Source organism: Tetrao urogallus (genome assembly GCF_951394365.1).
Source record: "Tetrao urogallus genome assembly, chromosome: 2".
NCBI lineage: Eukaryota > Metazoa > Chordata > Aves > Galliformes > Phasianidae > Tetrao > Tetrao urogallus.
In genome coordinates, this window is record NC_136814.1 from 74,756,727 (window position 1) to 74,776,080 (window position 19,354).

Below are 19,354 nucleotides of genomic sequence, written 5' to 3' on the forward strand. Positions count from 1 at the left end.
CCTTTATGATGCTTTGGTGAACTACCTGACATGGGAGGTCCTAGGTGGAGGCAGCCTTCCTACAGCTTGAATTTAGAATTTGCTGGGTACCTGAATGCAGAGAGACATTCACACTGGCGAAGACATCCCACAGAATTGTGATCAGTGGAGAGAGAGAACCTATTGCACTCTCGTGTCAGTACAGATCTCACATATTTGTAAGCTGTGTCAGAAATGGTACAGCTTACGACTGTTGTAGTTTGTGAAGACTGACACTTTGTGCACGTAGCTGGGTGGTTTTTTTTGGTTTTGTTTTTTTTTTTAAGCTCTTTGCATTCCTGAAATACAACACTGGCTGGAATTGTTTTGAAAATAAAGGGATAAAGGAAAGACTAGAGGTAGGAGGAAAAAGAATGATGAACAGATGTATGATTAGATCAAATTCCATGCTCTGGTTCAACTAGGAGTGCATTCTACAAGTTACTGGGAAAATGAGATTCTGTGAATTGCAATTAAATTCTGGATTATTTTATATGCAGCAACAATGTAGACCTGTGATTCAAGGTGGGAAAAAAACAAGTCTCTGAGCTGTCAGGCCAGCATCTTTCCTTTTGCTGCTCGTCCAGCTTAAGGCTCGTAGCACAGTTGCTGTTTCTAATATGCTGTAAGCATATGCTCTGCAGCACCAGCAAAGATGAACACCAGCAGTTTTTGACATTACGTTAAAGAAACTGGCAAATGGACCTTGTTCTGCAAACCTGCAGTTTAAGTCACTATTAAAGTGGTGGATAATGGACAAGGGATAAAAACCATATTTCCTAGCAATGGCAATATTAAAACGTGTTATAGCAGCTGTAAGCCTACATGGGATAGATGAAAGGTAATACGTGGCTGCAGGTATTACTTGTGCATACTGCTGTGTTCTGTTATATAGCCACGCGATATCTAGAAATTGTCTTAAATACAGCCTTACAGTATCAGGTTATTAATTAGAATAAGTGAGTTTGAGTTCCTCAGGTAGTACATATTTCCAACTGTCTACAGTATGAACCTGGCTTTGAGATCTAATTCTGGAGGTATTTTTCAATTCCTTTTTTCAATTTCAAGAAAGACTGAGATCAGAATCTTAAATAATGATGTCTTAGATTAATTGAATCATTCTTATGATTGCTTTACACCTGTTGCCTTATGACAGCTGTATTGGCATAGCTAATGGAGCAGTGAATGCCAATGTCATGATGGTGATGAGCAGCACAGGAATTTGTCTTTTCTACTCTGAAGCATATTGTATTACTGTCTGTTTGCCCTGGTAGCTGGGATTTAAGTCAGGATCTGGAAAAGAACAAGAGGCAGGAGGGAAGAAGAAAAGGAAAGAAGAGGTGACAAAAGAGGCTACCTGTACCTGTAATAGGGTTGAAAAGGTTTATATGTGTCTGAAGTAGAGAAAAAGTTTTGATATACAATTTAATTCTGGGTTAAATCTAAACATTCCAGAGAAAATGTCAAGAATGTACAGGACTTTCTCATCTGTATCTTACAGTAGTCGTAAACAGAATATCAGAGATACAGAGTTTGAAAGTTAGGTTTAAAATCTTGTTAGACTGGGAATCATAGTGTTTTCAAGGTTTGGCATATAAATGCTAGCTTTGCATCAGAGCTGGATCTCTGGATATTCATGTTGAAGAAATGAGTCCTTCAACTTTAAATCTGTGTTCAATGAAATGTGTTTTGGTTTTGCTTGTTGATGCAATTGAAGCTTTGAAACAGTGTGGTAGCATTTCCCTTTTCTATTTCACTTTTACTTTACTCCTTATTTCTAATGGGAAAACAAATAAACCCTGTCAGGACTTTTTGTTCTATTGCATCTATGGAAACTCTTCCACATTTGAACACCGTGTCTTCTTTCTCCGTACCTACTCCATCAACTCGTGTAGCTAATTATGAAATTTATTATCAAAGAATGCATTCCAGTGTTGCATCTCCATTCATAGCTTGCCAGTGTCTTACCTAAATACTGGAAGGTGATAGAAGAGCATTTCATTACACCAATTCTACATAGACTTTTGTAAATGTTATTTGACAGTAGCTATGGATAAGTGATTTCTAGACTTAAGAATAAGGTATTGTAGTATTATGAAGGAGTATTTTTGGCTTAGTCATTTTTTTTTTTTTCCCTTAATGGAAAGATGTGTATGATGATTCACTCTTGGCTGTGAAAATATGATCTCCATCTCTGTATTCAATTTATAGAAGATGAGATTGCAAAATGTGAAGTAGGAAATTTCTGGTTCCCATTGTTATTTGAAACAATAGGCTTATGTAGTCAATGCCTCCAACTTCGTATTTACTTGAAAGTAAATCTGTATTTAAAACTACTTTCTTATTTTTTAAAAGCCTAATATGATTAATTACTAAGTATAATTCAAGAAGTTTGGCATGTATGCAGACTGAAAATCTTTGAAAATCTTGTTGGGGTTTACTTTGTGAAAGTTACAGATTCTAGGAGATGTTAAAAGATTGTATAACAAAAATGCTAGTGACTCATCAAGAATTAATTTGAGTTGATGTAAAATGCTATTTTGGATTAATTCTTGAGCACATAGTTATGTTTTCATCATGTTACAGTGGACTATTTTTTTTACCCTTTCCCATTGTTTCATCTCCTGTGTATGGCCTTGGAGTTGTCATTTGCTATTGGCAGCAAAAAACCCTTTCTGGTAGAACTATCTTATTAGCTGAGAATTAGGTGGTGGAGAGCAGGATGGAAAAAGTTGCATGTGATTAAATATTTTTTTATTAATTTACCAAACTGATGAACTGGTCTGCTTCATATCACAAATCTGAGCTACAGATATAGCATGTAAGGTGTGCGTGTTCATGTTTGTTCATCATTAACAGATTTTCTCCTTGCTGACATTTTCAAGATAGATTACCAATATATATTGAATTGAAACCAATTTCATGTGATACAGACATTGCATTTCCATTTGAAAGAGTCCTAGTGCTTAATCACAGTGCATTCAAACAAATTGCATTTGTCACTGCTGCTTAGAGCACAGCTAACATGAAAGTGACCAAAGCAAACAGAAAATGGATAAAAGAGCTTGCTCTTTGCTTTTCTGCTGTTGAAGTTCTTGTAGGTGGGATTTCCAGAGGTGGCTAGTTAGGGTTGCTAACAGGTTATTACAGTTCTGACTATGTTTTTTAAGGCCTCATTCTTGCAAGAAAGGTAATGATTTTAAAAGCTGTGGAGAACCTAACATAGAAATGTTTCAGATAAGAATGTGGAGCATTAGGACAGCTTTCTGCCTTCTTACTGAACGCTTCATGAGACATTTAGGACCATAATATTTTTATAATGCTGACATATTGTAAAAATTTTTGGGGGCAGTAAGAATGTGCCAGTTATTTGATTGCATCACACTCCCAAGCTTATTCGCTAATTAGAAATGTTGACTTTTTTTTTCTTGTAGTCATGAAGTAAATGTAAATGTCATCTCTTTTCTTTTAAGGAAATGATCGTCGACAAGGTCAATGGACAGGTTGTTCCTCGGTACTTGATATATGACATTATTAAGTTTAATGTAAGTACTTCTGGTTTTATCATTAGTTTTTGATTCTCATTTCTAATTTAATCCTATTTGTATAATTAAGAGCTTGAGTATAAACTTCAGCACCGAAAGTATCAGGTTATTTTGTAGCTCAATAAAAAGCACTGCATCAGAGTTAAGATGGAAAGCAGCCTTCTAATAGACATTGATTAATTTCCACATAGTGGTGGTTTGAAATGGTCTAGTAAACGCTGTGGAAAATTTCCCATTTCTAAAGCGCTCCTGAACTTAGAGAGAGTGAAAATGGATAAGGGATGAAGAAGTTGGCCTATGAGAGGCTTATATTTTATGAGAGCATCACAGCGCTCCGTGCTAAGCTATTCTAACACCTCTTTCTCATATCTGATTGCAAAGATAAATATGTAGGTTCTGATAGGTGCTCAGTAGACCGACTCTCCTGTTTATACTGGCTGTAGGGCAAATATGTGAGAAATAAATATGCTGTGGAAAAAGAGAAGGCTTTTTTGACAGCTAGAAGCAGTTTCTGTGGTACAGGAGGGACTTATTAAAAATACAGAGAACACGAAACTTGTTTCTGTTTTTTTATTTTAAATATTATAATTGCTTGAAAGTCACCATAGGACTTCTGCTCGTTACCTTTGAAGATTTTCTTTTTTTTTATTTTGAATATTTTTCTCCTGAAAGAGATGATATACGTGAAATATGACGTTAGTTTTATGAAAGGATCTCCTATTGAAGCTTATTTTAAGAGCTAGCCTGACCATATGTTTCATATGAAATAAATTTTCTATTATTTCTCCATTATGTGTAAGGAATAGAATATGTTCTTTGAGAAGGATCGATGTAACCAGATGTATGTTTACGAATCAGCATTTAAAATAATGCAGTGAATACAGAATATGTCTGCTCTCTTTGGCTGGAATAGAGTTGTTTTTTTGTTTTTTTTTTTGTAGTGTCTTAATGTGCTGCACTTTGAATTTGTGACCAAAACAGCACTGATAATCCACCAGTGTTTCAGCTGGCCTTGACTGACTGAAGGGATATCCTAGCCAACCATAAGCTTTGTACTCAGTAATAAGAGATGAGAAAAAAAGAGGAGGATGGGAGGGCATTCATAGTTGTGGCATTTATCTTCCCAAGGAACCATTATGTGTGAAGGAGCCTGCTTTCCTGGAAGTGGTTGAACATGTTCCTGATGATGGGAAGTAGTGAATGAATGAATGCCTTAATGCTGCTTTGCTTGTGCAAACATCTTTTGGTCTCCCTGTAAACTGTCTTTCTCTCAACTCAGAGTTTCATCACTTCTGCTCTTTTGATCCTCTCAGCCCATGAAAAAAACAGTCTAGTACCTATTAATGCTTCTGAAAGTACAAAATCCTTTTAGTTTTCCCAACAGGGCAAACAGTATTACTAAAACACAAGATATTTCAGACTAGTTAAACTGCTGTTGACTCTTTGAGGCTTGCATAAGATGCTATTCAGGCTGAACGGGTCACCTGGCACGTAGGGGAATTGCAAGTTGAGACATGTACTGGTCACAGAAAAAGTTGTTGGTATGCTGAGAAGTGTAGTCACTGTGATAGATGTTAGTTTTCTGGATCTTTCCTATGGTTAGGATTTTTTGGTACATAAAGATTCCTTGCACGCCTCTGAAAAACATCATCTTCTCATTTTTCCTGTTTGCTCACTTGTTCTTCCACCTGTGATTCAATGTTTGTTTTCTTCATGCAGTTGTCTCTGCTCTTGCTCTGTCCCACCTGTCACTCACTGCTGTTAGTTTCCCTTTAAAAATGAATCGTAAGGTACAAAATGAACAGTCTCCCCTCAGTTTGGGATATGCATATGCTGTCTTATCAAAATAAGGCTTTCTAAAAGCCCTGGTGAAATGTTTGGAGCAAAGTGTCCAAACTTAATCTGAAGGATCCCACCTGGCAAACAGCAAAAATGATAAGAGGGCTTTCAGAGGATTGTTAAGGTTTGAGGAAAGTCTGCTTCTGAGCAGAGTTGTAAATGCTTAAATGTGTTTTGGTGGTTGGTTTTTTTTTTATTTAAACATTGGGAATAAGAGTGGAGTTTGTTTTTCTGTAACACAGTTTTAATGTCAAGGGCAAATTAAGACAATGTTATCAGTATGGGTACAAGCAGGGCTTCAGCTGCTGGAATTGATTAGCAGTGATCCTACCACAAAGATTAAAAAGCACAGCAGTTTTTAGGTTAATTTTAGAAGCTTAATTACAAAACTGGGCACCTGAACATGTTTTTTTGGCAAGAACTGGTCAACAGAGTTTTATCACCAAGAGAGGTAAAAGCATTGAAAACTTCTAATGGAAGTTTTCTAAGGGAAGGACAAGTGCTTTTCTTTCTTTTTTTTTTTTTTTTTTTTTTTGTAAAGTTGTGTAAGTTAGATTGTGTAATTTTCTTAGTAGTTTCAAATCTAATAACTATGCAAAGCAACCATCTCTCATTCCAAAAGCCCTATCCCCAGTAGAAGGCTGCTGGGATTGCTCGGGAATACACAAAGAATGTGCCATTCTTTGATCATAAACCTACATTCATGATCTGCTCTAAAAATCAGTACTGTAATAGAAGTACTGTACTCCTTGGCCATTGTGTGTAGTACAGCATTTCCAACACATCCCCTATCTGATCTTCTTCGTGCTCTGCTGTTAGAGATGCTGCACTGTAGCGGAGGAAATGTGAATTCAAACTCTGCTGATGAACACCTTTGTCTGATCAGGCTAACTTCGTTTTAAGTCAGGCCTTCAAATTTGGGATACTTTTGGCTGACCTTATTCTCAAATGCTCAACCTATTTTGCACATATACCATCCTAAACTAGGTTAACATTTCAAAGTTTTCTGGCTTTGTCAGAAGATTCTTTCTGAAGTACAAAATTCATGAATTCCGCAGTAGGTCCCAAAGGCTGATGTATACTATTAATGATGCTGAGTATTTTTGTTAGGATGACCAGTGCCAACACAAAAATGCAGAGTTTAGTACTGAAGTAAGGTGATATATAGTTCTGCAGAATGCACAATACATTAATTAATTTGCATTAATAGCAAAAATTCTATTGAGTTGTGCCTATCAGAATGGCTATAAATAGTATAGAGGAAGGCTGTTAACGTGTACAGAAAAACCATGGAGTTTGAATTCCAGGTTATGGCAAAATAGTGTCGTATAATTGATAATTTCCAAATGTCTCTTACTGTAATATCACTTTGAACACTTCTCAATATTTTCACCCAGAACTGTTGTTATGCTTCAAAATTAAACTGTATTTCATTCTTGTATTTATTTTAATTGTGTTCTCTTGTTTTCAGGGGACTAATTATTCTTAAAACTAGTGTTGGCAAGTGTAATGTAGCAGCTGAGACAAGGCAACCTGTCTGAGACGGAATTTAGAAAAGTTACCTGCTTGACAGACAAGTATCAGTTTGAGATCTAAGAGCAGCAGTGCTCTGCTAGTTGCTAGATGGGAATAAAAGGAATGTATTTAGCTTTATCTGCAATACTGTGATTTGGGAGAAAGTCATGGAATTACGGAGTGCTGTGTCTTAGTACATCACAAAATCTTTCTTCAGACTTAGCATTTCATCTATGCTTGACACAGAGAAGGTGAGGAAATCACTGAAAGCAGGATGATGTGATTATTGGGAGAGAAGGGTAACAGAAACTTAGCGGTGAGCAGGGAGAATATGAAATGAAAGAGAATGGCAAAGGAGAAGAATGAGAAAAAAGACCACCTACCTCTTAAGAATTTTAATCAATTTTTTATCAGTGTGGCTGTTTGTTATTTGGGTTTTCAATTTTACTGGGATAGATCAGAAACAAACTTCAGTGGCCTTATAGAAAGAGGTGAAAGAAACTGAGAAAATAGATTGTGATTGAAATACATACTAAGCATTTGAGTCTAGATATCTAGACAAGAAAAGTCTTAGGAAGAAATTGGGAGAGATGTATATTTGAGTTCTTAGAGAAAGCATAGAAATAATTTCTGTTCAGGTTAATTTTTTTTAATGAACTCTGATGCTTATCACCTGCAGTTGCTGAAAAAGTCACTTTTCAGAGTTCGTGATAGAATGCTTTGATTTCATTTCATTTTCCTCATTTTTGTGGCATGTACGTGGGCTGCTTTGAAATTAATGCCTCTGATTGTGTGTTGGCCCACGACATCAGAGGCAGATGTTGGTGGTATGGCAGTAGAAGTTGAACCTTCCCCCCAGTATTCTGTTACATTTTGATTTAATGTGAGAAATGGCAACAGAGGGGCAGTCTGACAAAATGGCATCTGACACGGAAGTGTGTATGGAGGTCAAGTATGGCATTGAATTCCTCCACTTAGGAAATGGCACCCACTGACATTTGTTGACACTTGCTGAATGTTTATGAAGACCACTTGGTGGATGTGAACACAGTAGGGTGGTGAGTGCTGTTTTGGCAGTGGTGACATTGACGGTGGGTGACCTCTGCTGGTGCGGATTGTTATGAGCATGACATGCAGGCTCTTGTTCATTACTGGCAAAAGTGGGTAATGGTGGTGACTATCTTGAAAAGTAGTGTTTTGTAGCTGAGAATTTGCTCTATGGTATTATTTTACTCTCTGTAGCTGTTGTAGTTTCTGTGGAAATAAATAGGAGGCATTACTTTTGGAGCAACCTTTGTAGTTTCTGTAAGCTTCTGGTAATGCTTGTTTTGTTTCAAAGCATGTCAATGCCAGGAAAAGCAAATGATTATTCAGAAAATTTCAAAAGATTATTTTGTTGTCATTTTCTTCAGTCTGAAACATAATATTAATTATTATTAATAGAAACAGAAAATATGACATTGCTGTATTACTGCTTTCATCCCACGTGCTGAGAGCAAGCTCATACAAAGGAAGATGTATGCAAGTGAAACAAACCAACCTCTCAGCCACAACTCTTTGAGGAAGCAGTGATCCCTGCATTTTTTTTTCCTGCTTTGCTTGGCTCTTTCCAATAAAAAACACAAACCAAATAAAACCCCAGTATATACATAAAATCATCTCTCAAAACCCCCTTTTCTTAGAGGCTACATACCTATATAATAATAAATGAAACAGCATGTGGCTGTCTGGGTACTGAAACTTCATCTTCTCTGTAAGTACTTAAAATGGCCTGCGTTTCGTCCCTGGTTGGCTACAGTGCTCTTGAGTGTTTCTCAGGAATAGTCTAAGATTTAACGTTGTTAAAGGATGTTCTTAGCAGCTGTCTGTAGATACTGTCATCCTCTTTTGGAAAACAAAAATGGACGAGCATGGTGAGCCAGTCAGTGGCTTCAGGATTAGGGATAAGGCTTTGCAGCATTAGTTTTTCAATGCAGGTGTTCCCAGTCTGTCTTCTAGTTAGCAAATGTTGGTGTTGCCTCACTGAATTTCAGAAAGTGCTGCTTTGGAAATGTCAGGTGTTCTGCTGTTAATTTAGGAGCCTACAATAGAGGATGAGAGGAAGTAAGGTGGAATAAAATATAATAGTATATCATAGAGTCCTGTTACAGGGGATAAAGAAAGATTGAAGAGGCATCAAAATTAACATGCCACTTCTTGTCTGTGGCACCAGTGTGGGAAAGATGGTGTTACCAAGTCAAGTTGTGTTGGCATGTGAAGAGTTTTTACAACTAGCAATCAATTACCATTTAGGTTGCCTGAAAAAGTATTTTTTTTCCAAGAATCATAATGCACTTTCTTTAAAACGCGTATGTTTATTTGGCTTCTCAAATTCTGAGATATTTTTTTCTCTACATTTATGTCACAGGTTATGTGTGGACTCTGTATAAATGAAATCAGGATTCTTTTTTCATGATCTTCTGAACATAAGAGGCTAGTGGAATCATAGAATCGTCTGGGTTGGAAGGGACCATTAAAGGTCATCTAGTCCTACTCCCCTGAAGGGAGGGGGGCACCCACAGCTACATCAGCTCAGAACCCTATCCAGCCTGACCTTGAATGTCTCCAATGATGGGGCACTCACCACCTCTGTGCATCCTGTTCCAGTGCCTCACTACCCTTATTGTAAAAAAAGTTTTTTTTCTTATATCCAATCTAATGGGACCTAACAATCACTGCAGTGTACAGTGCACTGTACTGTACAGTATTCTCTCTTCCTAAATACCTGGTTAGTAAAAAACAACACAAAACAAAAAAACAAGTTCAAATTGGATGGGTAGCTCCAGTGTACTGAAGGATGGTGACAACAGAAAAATTAGCAGTCCCAGACTAAATCCAAATAAATCCAAATTTCTGTTCATCAGAACTATTTATAATAGAAAATGTCTTCATTCTCCAGTCATCTTTGAGACAGCTCTTCCTGAGAGACCTTGTTTTGACAGGCTTTTTCTTACATGATACTCAGTAGCTACGTTTAGATGTATAAACACTAAACCCAAGCAACTATTTTATTTCCTAACTTAGTTCAGTAATAAAAAGTAACACTGGCATAATGTAGGGTTCTAATTAATGAATTCTTAGCAAAGATACTGAAAATGAGTAGTACTTCTTCTTTCCAGCCCTGGCCTTTAATTTTTAAAATTCTAGCCAAGTTTTCTTGAGACCAGATTGCAGTGGTAAGAATAGATCAAGTGCTTGAAAAAGAATAATTATTTTAATGTTTAAAAAGGAGATAGAGAATTTTAATAAATTTTTGAAAATTTTATGCATTAAATCAAGTCAAGATCAAAACTTTGCTTTCATTATGCATAATAATGTTGTAGCTGTTAGATTAAACGTATCATTGTAAACAGATACTGTGACCATAAATCATTCTTCATTGAACTCGTGCATGAATTTTTTTTCTTTTAAATCCTTGTAAAATATTACCATGTCTGAGTTTTCCATTATAAACCTAATTTTAAACTGATGTAAAGCTCACAGTACAGGCTACCTGTCCTTTATTAGTCAAGTAACCTTATCTGAAAAATACAAAGTGAAAATTCTGAGAGCGTAATTCAGAGATGCAAGCATTTACTTGCATTATCTTTTCTGTTTACAAAAACACCTGACAGACAGTGATTTTCCCACTATTAATTTTAATTCCTTGGTTATATCTGAAATTGTTTAAGTTGAAAATACAGGTTTGAAATACTTACGTTGCTATTGGTACCATAGAAAGTAGGAAAATGTACTTACTCTTGCCCAGGCCCCTGCAACGGTGGTCTTTACATTATGTTCTAAAAATCTGTGTGTGCATCCTCATTCAATCCCAGCTAAGAGGTTTTCTGGTAAATGGAGAGCAGAGCATCTGCTTGGTCTTACCTCATGTTGCAGTCTGGTGTAGCACAAGACAGATGCATTAAGACTGCCTTGTAACTTGCAATGTTCTGGTACCTCTAGAGCTTCTCTCTGATTCCCAGGCCTCTTGCTTGATTTGCAAAGTCGTACGGCTGGTAATGCAACTACTTTCTACTCCTCTGTCTTTTGAAACATAGTTTATTGGATGATGAGACTGTAGTGTATTGAATGATGAGCAGGGACAGCTTGGCCAGATTAAGCCACAAGTTGTTATATGCTTGAGGATTTCTTAGGATATGTGAGTAGGATGATGTTACAGAATGGGGAGAGCAACTAGTGGTGGCTTAGGAGGCCTTGGAAAGTGAAACGTCAATCCAATAAGGCAATGCTGGGACAGAAGCTTTTGTGTCTGTGGAGATGGATGAATAGGAATGTATATAACTAGTTGTCTTTTTCATAGTCTTTCCTATCTCAGCCCTGTTCCTTGTTCATCCTTTTCATTATTAAATATTGATATCTATATCTCAGCAGCAAAAAGTGAAAGTCTTTTTACTTATTTTGTAAATATCTCATAATTTGTGCTTTTTTTCATATTCTTCTTTGTGTTTGACAAAGGTAGATGTGCAACTGAGAAGTAGCATTGTTACACGTTTTTACATCCCTCTTTAGAACTTCTTTGCTGTATTACATATGAAAAGTAAGTTATTGCTGAAGAGTTCTGACCAGGATATTTTTGGTGCTTTTCTGTTCCTCATTTTGTACTTTTTATCTGATAAGCTGCTTATTATAAGGGAGCATGTGGGTTTTTTTTTGTTTTTTGTTTTTTTTCTTCATTGTGGTTAGTTTGACAGGTGACTGTTTTACATTCTAGTACTAGTTTTCTAGTATTCTAGTATTTTTTCCTTTCCCCTGTGTCTCTGAGTTAGATGCTCCTTTTCCCAACCCTAGGGGCACTACAAACTGCAGGTAAGGTAGTTTGTTTTCTACGATTGCCAGAACAGAGAATGCTCGGTGGAATACTATACAGAAGTGAAGAGACTGTATTAAATTTTGTCATGTCTTGTTTTTTTTCCCAAAGGTACTTGTTTCCATACTTTCCTGTGAAGCATCTCTCATGAGAACCCTTTGAATAGCAGATTACCACTGCTATAATTGTCAGTAGAAGAGGCATGAAGTGTTGCTCCTGCGAGAGATGGGGACAAGTAGTTCTCCAAAAGCAGCTGTAGAAGTTGCTGTGGTTTTGAATCCTTTATATTTTTCAGGTGTTTGGGTTGTGTAGGTTTTATTCCTATTTACCCAGATGTGACAGCTCTTGAGCAAGGTGTAATACTTGCTAAGGCAATTACAGCCTGAGACCTGAATGTTAGAGTTGCATTGTAAATGAAAGTGTATCTGAAATACTTCAAACCTTCTTTACAGGGAATAAAGTCCACGGGCAGGTTTTTTTCTTGTTTGTTTGAAGGTCTCTTTAAAGAGCTTTACTTAGTATTTTTTTTCTGAACTGTTCTGTCTGTCACATTTTCACCTTTAAAAAACCCTCAGTTTTTATTTGCAATATTTTTTTTAACTTCTTGTGTTAGAAACTGTAACACTAAATAGATAAATTGTCTGCCTCACCTTGCAGTTTGTAATAGCCATTGCAGTGAGAACTGGCAAGTGGACTTGGACCCAACTTCTGGCTTAGGCAAATATTCACATCTCTCAGGAACCTGAGAATGATTACAACTGAAGTGTAAAGTGCTGAAAAACTTTACAGTTGGGCAAGTCTTCCAATTGCATCGTTATTGCTAGTGAAGATTAATTATTTTCTTTCAAAAAAGGAAATGTTTTTCCTTTTGTGCCCATACTGTGTGGAATCAGTGGGATTGTATTCAAACTTCACCTTATTTCCTTAATTTAGTTAACTTTAATTCCTCCTTCTCTGTACTTTATCTGGTACTCGTACTTGATGTATTCAGCTTCTTCCCTGTCTCTTGCCTTCCCCTCTTTCTGCTTTTATGTAAAAGAAACTAAAGAGGAGAAAAAGTTGTTAATCAGAAGGGTGTACCAGATCTAAAAGAGATAAGTAAATAATACAAAATAGGGTTTCTGAGGATGAAAGCAAGTTCTCTCAAATGTCTTCTGTTCCATTTTCAGTATGTTTGAATAACCTGTAGGCTGTATTTCATCCTGGTTAGTATATTTCTTTTGTTTAAAACAAGCACGAAGAAAAACCACTTATTTTTTGAAATAAGTATAATAGCAATTAATCAGTATTCCTATTTGTAAGCATAACTATTCCTGTAATGAACTAGCTGTCTTACAAAGATTGGAATCATAGAATCATAGAATTCTTTGAGTTGGAAGGGACCCTTAATAATCATCTAGTCCAACTCCTCTTCAGTGAGCAGGGATACCTACATCTAGGTCAGGTTGCTCAGAGCCCCATCCGACCTGACCATGAGCGTTTCCAAGGATGAGGCATCCGCCATCTCTCTGGGCAACCTGTTCCAGTGCCTCACTACCTTTGCCATAAGAAAAACTTCTTCCTCATATCCAATCTAAATCTCTCATCTTCTAATTTGAAACCATTTTCCCTTGTTTGTCACAACAGATCTGCTGAAGATTCTGTCCCCTTCCTTCTCGTGTACTTAAGTTATCTTTTGAAGTCTTCAGGAGTATAAAATCTATTATAAGCAGATGCTTACTTTTTAGTTCAATCATGATTTAGGAAAAGCAGGTGGTTCCCTTTAAACACTTGTGAACCACTGATAATTGTAGGTTGAATTTTTTTTAATATAAATTAATTTTAGGGGAATTATGCTTACTGTAATGAGTAATCTTATTTTTGAGTGATTTTTGTTATAAAAAATGATTTTTACATTTTTTTCAAGTATGAAACACTCTGAACAATATATCTTAAGATTTAGAAATTTTCCCGTGGTTCTGTAACTCATAGGAATGGTGCTTCTTCATAAAGACATCAGTGTAAAAGCCATCAATAATTAACCCTAAGAAGAGTCATGTGAATTGCTGGTGAAAAGGAAGGAGGAGTGTAAGGAGAGCAGAGGCAAAACCAGAAAATGTTGTCTGTGCCATGTAGTAGCTGTCACAGTTAAGATGCCTACATATTACATGCCTCAACAGCACTAGCATAAGTCATAGGAAAAAAATAGAAGCAGTAAAGCCTTGTGTTCAATATTTTATTTTGCAGATAGCCTACATTCAATGCTAAATAAATTATTCAAAATTTAGATTCCCGAGGGAGGACAGTGTGAGATCTTTTTGTGTGTAAATATCCCTATGATGATGATGGAGAATCTATTTTATAGCTGTGGGTTATTAGAATTCTGTAATTAAAAATTGGAAGTTCATCAACTCCTTGAAATACTTGAGGGAGGCAGCCAGTCTAGACTAGAACATAATTCCTGCAGATTTTAGTCATTTACATCCCAGTAAAATCTGCTGATTTGAGTTTTGTTTTTGAAGGCTCAGAAGGATTTATGAGGATTATAAAGATGCTGAATGAAACCACTGTACATGCAGTCAAACAATGATTTGGACTGAGTTGTCTGTGTTCCCCAAATAGCTGCTCCTAAGCTTTCAGTGCCTATCTTACAGCTGTGTTCTCAAAAGAGGTGGGTTAGGTGCTTGTCCTTGTTTTGACAGTCCTGCTGTTTTGTTCAGGTTCTGTATGCTGACAATAACAAGTGTGAACTGTTAGGCCTTGACGTTTACTCGTGGAATATGAACTTCCTTCGATTCATTCCAAATGTTTTTCTGAAGAAGGAATACAAATAGTTGAATACATATCTTAAGTAATCCTTTTAATAGATCTGTTTCCCAAACCATTTTTGGTAAATCAAAGCATTTTTTCATTGTCTAAGGTGGCAGCATACAAATAGTAATTATGTTTGTGCAGCACATTGCTTGAGTTGTTAAAACTGAGACAGTGCTTCACATACTGTACCTCACTGCCAATATAAATTTTAGAAACCATTTTGAAGCAGCTTTATTCCTTGCCTTTAATGTAGCTGTTCTTAATATTTGGTGGATAAATTTAGAAAAAACACATTTCAAATTCAATTTTCAGACTATAATAGTTGTCTCTTGTTCTGTGTTAGAGAAGAAAAATGGAAACATTGTGATTCTTCAGTACGTTTTAGTTCTCTAATACCTTTTTTTGTCCTGTTTTGAAAAGAAAACTTCAAAAATGCAAAAAAAAGAAAAAAAAGTTAGATGATTGAATACAGTAATAATCTTATTTGGAGAATGAAACAGCATGCTCAGCTTCGTTTTTATGTATAAGCTATGCAAAGATATTGTCATGGTTGTATGTTTTTTTTGTTTTTGGGTTTCAGTATTCCATGTCAATTTGTATATAAAAAAAGGCCACATCTATGAAAGCACAATCAGAAGCAATCCATGCCAGACCATTAGTACAAGTATTAAATGCAAGATATTTGTCTGTGAGGTCTTCAGAAAATGGGAGAACTAATAATGGGCTTTAGTTGGAAATGCAGATGTCAGCTGTGGGTGCCTTGAATTGTCAACAGTAATGCTAAACACAGGGTAGGATTTCAGTCCGCTTGTTCTTTATTCTTCTCTCAAAATCATTAAAGCTAAGACAGTTGTGACATGTGTTCTGCTATGGCTCGATAAGTGAAGATGTGTGTGGAACGTGTATGCACGCGTGTGCTGAATTATTCATCTCCTAGGTGTTTCTTTGGGGAGGCAAATGGAACAGACTGTGCAGGCAGGTAGGCTTTGAACCATATCTCATAGGCAAAGAGAGTAAATATTCTCAGTTTATCTTGGACCAAGCTGCTTATCAACAGTATTCACGTTATTTTTCCTTCTACTACAGTTGTGTTGCAGAAGCCAGATAAACATCAAATTCTAATAGAAAGTATTTTTGTGGGATTTATCATCTGTGCACCTGTTCTTGTTATCTGTACTCCATCCAGCTAGGTGAAGGACTTTCACCGTGCAGCTCACCAAATTTACAAAGTTTTAGTTGCCACAAGGTCAGCCTTAAAGGCGGAATGGAGACTTGTCTCCTGTCTGCTTCATCAGCTGCTCAGAGATGCTGTGCTTCTTCCTGAGAGAGAGGTTCCCCAGTGGGACATACAGCAGAAGACCTGTTATCCTGTTGGACCCCTCTCAGTGCTACCTGCCATCTTCTGTCTGTGCTGACCTGGAATCTAAGTAACTCACCAACTCTTATAGCCATGAAGCCAGCAGATTGTAACTTCAACATGACAGTCTTTGTGATCCTGATGGGCACAGGAGCTACAGTTTGTCTTCTTCTGATGCATCAGACAGAACCTGACATATGACCAAATTCATTCTCTCAGTATCCATAGAGAGGGATCCTGTTGGAACTGTAATTTTTTTCTTTTAGCTCCTTTCAGCAAATAGATCACCTTTCCCCATCCCCCTAAGACAAGAGATATTAAATGAGCTGCACGCTCCGTTTTTATTCATATATTTTGACATATTTCTCTTGTGGTACACTAGGTTCTTGTGTGATTAATGGGTGTGGATTCAGTTGATAAGTTTGTCTGAAATACTGTAAATTTAAATTGAAAAGTTCAATCTTATGTAGTTTTCAAAGGTCATTAGAGATGTTTTACATTTTGAGATTGTGTGGAGGATTGTGTTTAAAGTTGAGACAGTCTTTTTATGTGTCACATCTACTGCAAGCCCACTTTACACCATGAGCGACCTTGTAGTGTTATGTGCAAAGTTACAACAGGTGGAAAAAAAAATCTCAGGAGAGAGGTTGGGTCAACAGATAACTCTTTCCTGATGCTCTTCTAAATGATATTTTGCTTTGGAATGCATTTTAATATGTGTGAGGGGGAAGTGTAACTTTCTTGCATAGATGGGAAACACATGCTACTTGTTAATTGTGCTTTACTCCATGCTGGCAAACTTACTTTAGGATGAAAATGTGTAGAACAGGAATTGCCATCTCACGCTTCAGTAACTGTACTGTTAGGCACTGCTGACCCTCGTCCTTCTCAAAAAAAAAAAAAAACAAAAAAAAAACCCAAAACAAAACAAAAAACCAAATAGAAACTTGCATACTGAAATTCAATCTCAAATGCTCAGAGTAATAAAACATCTATGTATTGCTTAAACTCAGGGTCAGGCACAGGAACGGGCTGCCCAGGGAAGTGCTCAAGAAACATTGAGATGTTGTACTGAGGGACATTGTTTAGGGGGAAATATTGCTCATAGATGGAGGGTTGGACTGGATGATCTGAGAGGTCTTTTCTAGCCTTGGGATTCTATGATTCTATGAAAAATTATGAAAGCATTGATATTTTGTTTTTGGAGAACTTCTAAATGCGTGCCTTATACACTAAATATTCTCATCCTCTTTCGTCAAGCTCTACAAATTATTTATTGTGGTTTGCGTTGCTTTCCTACTTACTTGCTTATAGATAGATTTTACCACTTGAAGGTTTTGGATGTGACTGTAATGCATCCATTACATATTAACGTTTCTTGTGATAATGAGAATCGTGAATAACAATAAAAGCCTTCCTCTCCCAGTCTTCTTTTTATTCAGCATGTCCTTGATTTAAATTCAACATTATGTGAATTTTCTTACCTCTAATATGCTATACTTAGCTGGGAATGAAATATTCCTTAACTTCTTAATTCTTAATCTACTTGACTGATGAAGCAATTGCTCGGTAGCATTACTTGTGTTTTCCCATCTCATGTAATCTTGTGTCAGCCTAGCTCTGACCTTTATGTGATAGACCTTCTACTTAACAAGCTTTGGAATAAAAATACACGATTGACAGAGCTGCAGGAAATAATTAGTTTCAAATAGCTGTGAGAAGTGAAAGGATTATTTAAGGGAAAAGAAAGCGATACAGCTCTTTCGTAGAGCATATGAAATCATCTTGGTTTTTAATTGAACTATGAAGGGGTTGAAATGAAGTCACTGTGCTAAAACATTTCTGAATGAATCATTGTAAAGAAACTCTTAAGAAACTCATCAAAGCTCAAATATTTGGAGTTAATTAGCTTGTTTGCTCTTTCAGACGTCATGAAACATGGCTGTGTGGGAAAGCTGCCTTAGGGAAGGGAGCGTGTCTGTTAGATTTTGCTAAAACTTAGGAACAGTTAATAAATAATAATAATGAAATTGAAAAAAGTGATAATAAGTTATGTAAAATAAATCACATATTTTGCAGGAAAAAGATGTGCATTCTTCAACTGGTTGTTACAAAGATCAGGGTGGTGGTGTTTCCTTTTGAGTTTGGAAAGGGCTTGACTAAACTCACCTGAATCTAACACAGGTGTTCACTTCTTCTCTGACTCGAGAGACTTGCCCAGAACATAATCATTCTCTCTCTTACCTTTGCATACTCCTTCAGGATGTCATAGAATGGCTTGGGTTGGAAGGGACCGCAGAGACCATCTAGTTCCAATTGCTGTGCTGTGGGCAGGGTTGGCCGCTGCTAAATCAGGCACTAGATCAGGTTGTCTGGTTGGTTTTTTACATTTACCTGCTTGCTATTCTTTCAGAATATTGTTACGTGTTCTAGTGGAGCTTTCTGTCTTGTAGATTCTCCTTCCCTTTCTCTTCTCATTGTGCTTTATGTGGCTTGGTTTCTGGTTTTCTGCTCATCTGTCTGGTGGCTGTGATCTCCTCCTATGCTCAGGGTGACACACATCCCTCTCTGTGCTCACTGCCTTCAGCTTTTTGAAAAATTCTGGTATTGAAGCTGAAGCTCTTTGGGCTTATTCTCTGCAGACAGTGCAAGAGATGGTTTTCCCAAGTTTTTTTTGTGTGTGAATGAGGTGGCAAAATGAGGGATGATTTCATATAAATAATTTCCTGTGCTGGGTATCCTTTGCACTAATGCTGATGTATGAATTATATGCCTTAGTTCTTTGAAAGGGACTCATTGCATTGAGACAGACTTTAGAATTTTTGCTCATTTTCACTAAATGAAATCCACAGTGTGTTCTTGTCACCACCTAATGTTCAAAACACATTAAACTCCATTATAAGCAACTATTATTCCAATATTGTAGTTAACAAAATACGCAAGTTAGAGATGTAGTCAACGAAATACGTAAAGCAGGGGCTGTCAAGGTCACCAGGCATAACAGGATCTGTGTGGGCCCCATGCGTGGTTAACGAATACGTGAAAGGGGGGCTATGGAAGTCATCAGGCTCTGCGGGGCCTCCTTGACTCACGAGAAACCATGATGAGACATGGCAAGACAAGACATGCCACACGTCTATTGGGCACAGATAACCGTAGCAGGGGTGATTGGTAGCACTGTGATATAAGGGACAACTATAAGAAGACTGTGTTGCTTGCAATAAACGCCATTTGCCGCTCACCACATTGGTGTCATGAAAAGCGTGTGATTTGGCCGGGGCTGTCTGAGCACTTTACGATGGGACATTAATCAGGGGTTGCCGAAGCAAAGGCAACACAACATGCATATTTAGAATGGTTGTACCGACTGGTTCACTGCATCAGTGTGCAAAGAGTGATGTGAAATTGCGGCTTTGTATCAGTAGGACTGAGCTATCACGT

General features: G+C 37.0%; 1 protein-coding gene across 2 annotated transcripts in view; it reads left to right on the plus strand.

Moving 5' to 3' along the window:
- RNGTT (RNA guanylyltransferase and 5'-phosphatase) overlaps positions 1 to 19,354 on the plus strand; it is a gene marked incomplete at both ends in the record, with an annotated part of 187,671 nt that overhangs the window by 56,575 nt on the left and 111,742 nt on the right. For both annotated transcript variants that reach the window (XM_079532490.1, XM_079532491.1), the window contains one exon: positions 3,492 to 3,563. In XM_079532490.1, coding sequence (XP_079388616.1) covers positions 3,492 to 3,563 — 72 coding nt within the window. The remainder of the gene's footprint in view (positions 1 to 3,491; positions 3,564 to 19,354) is intronic.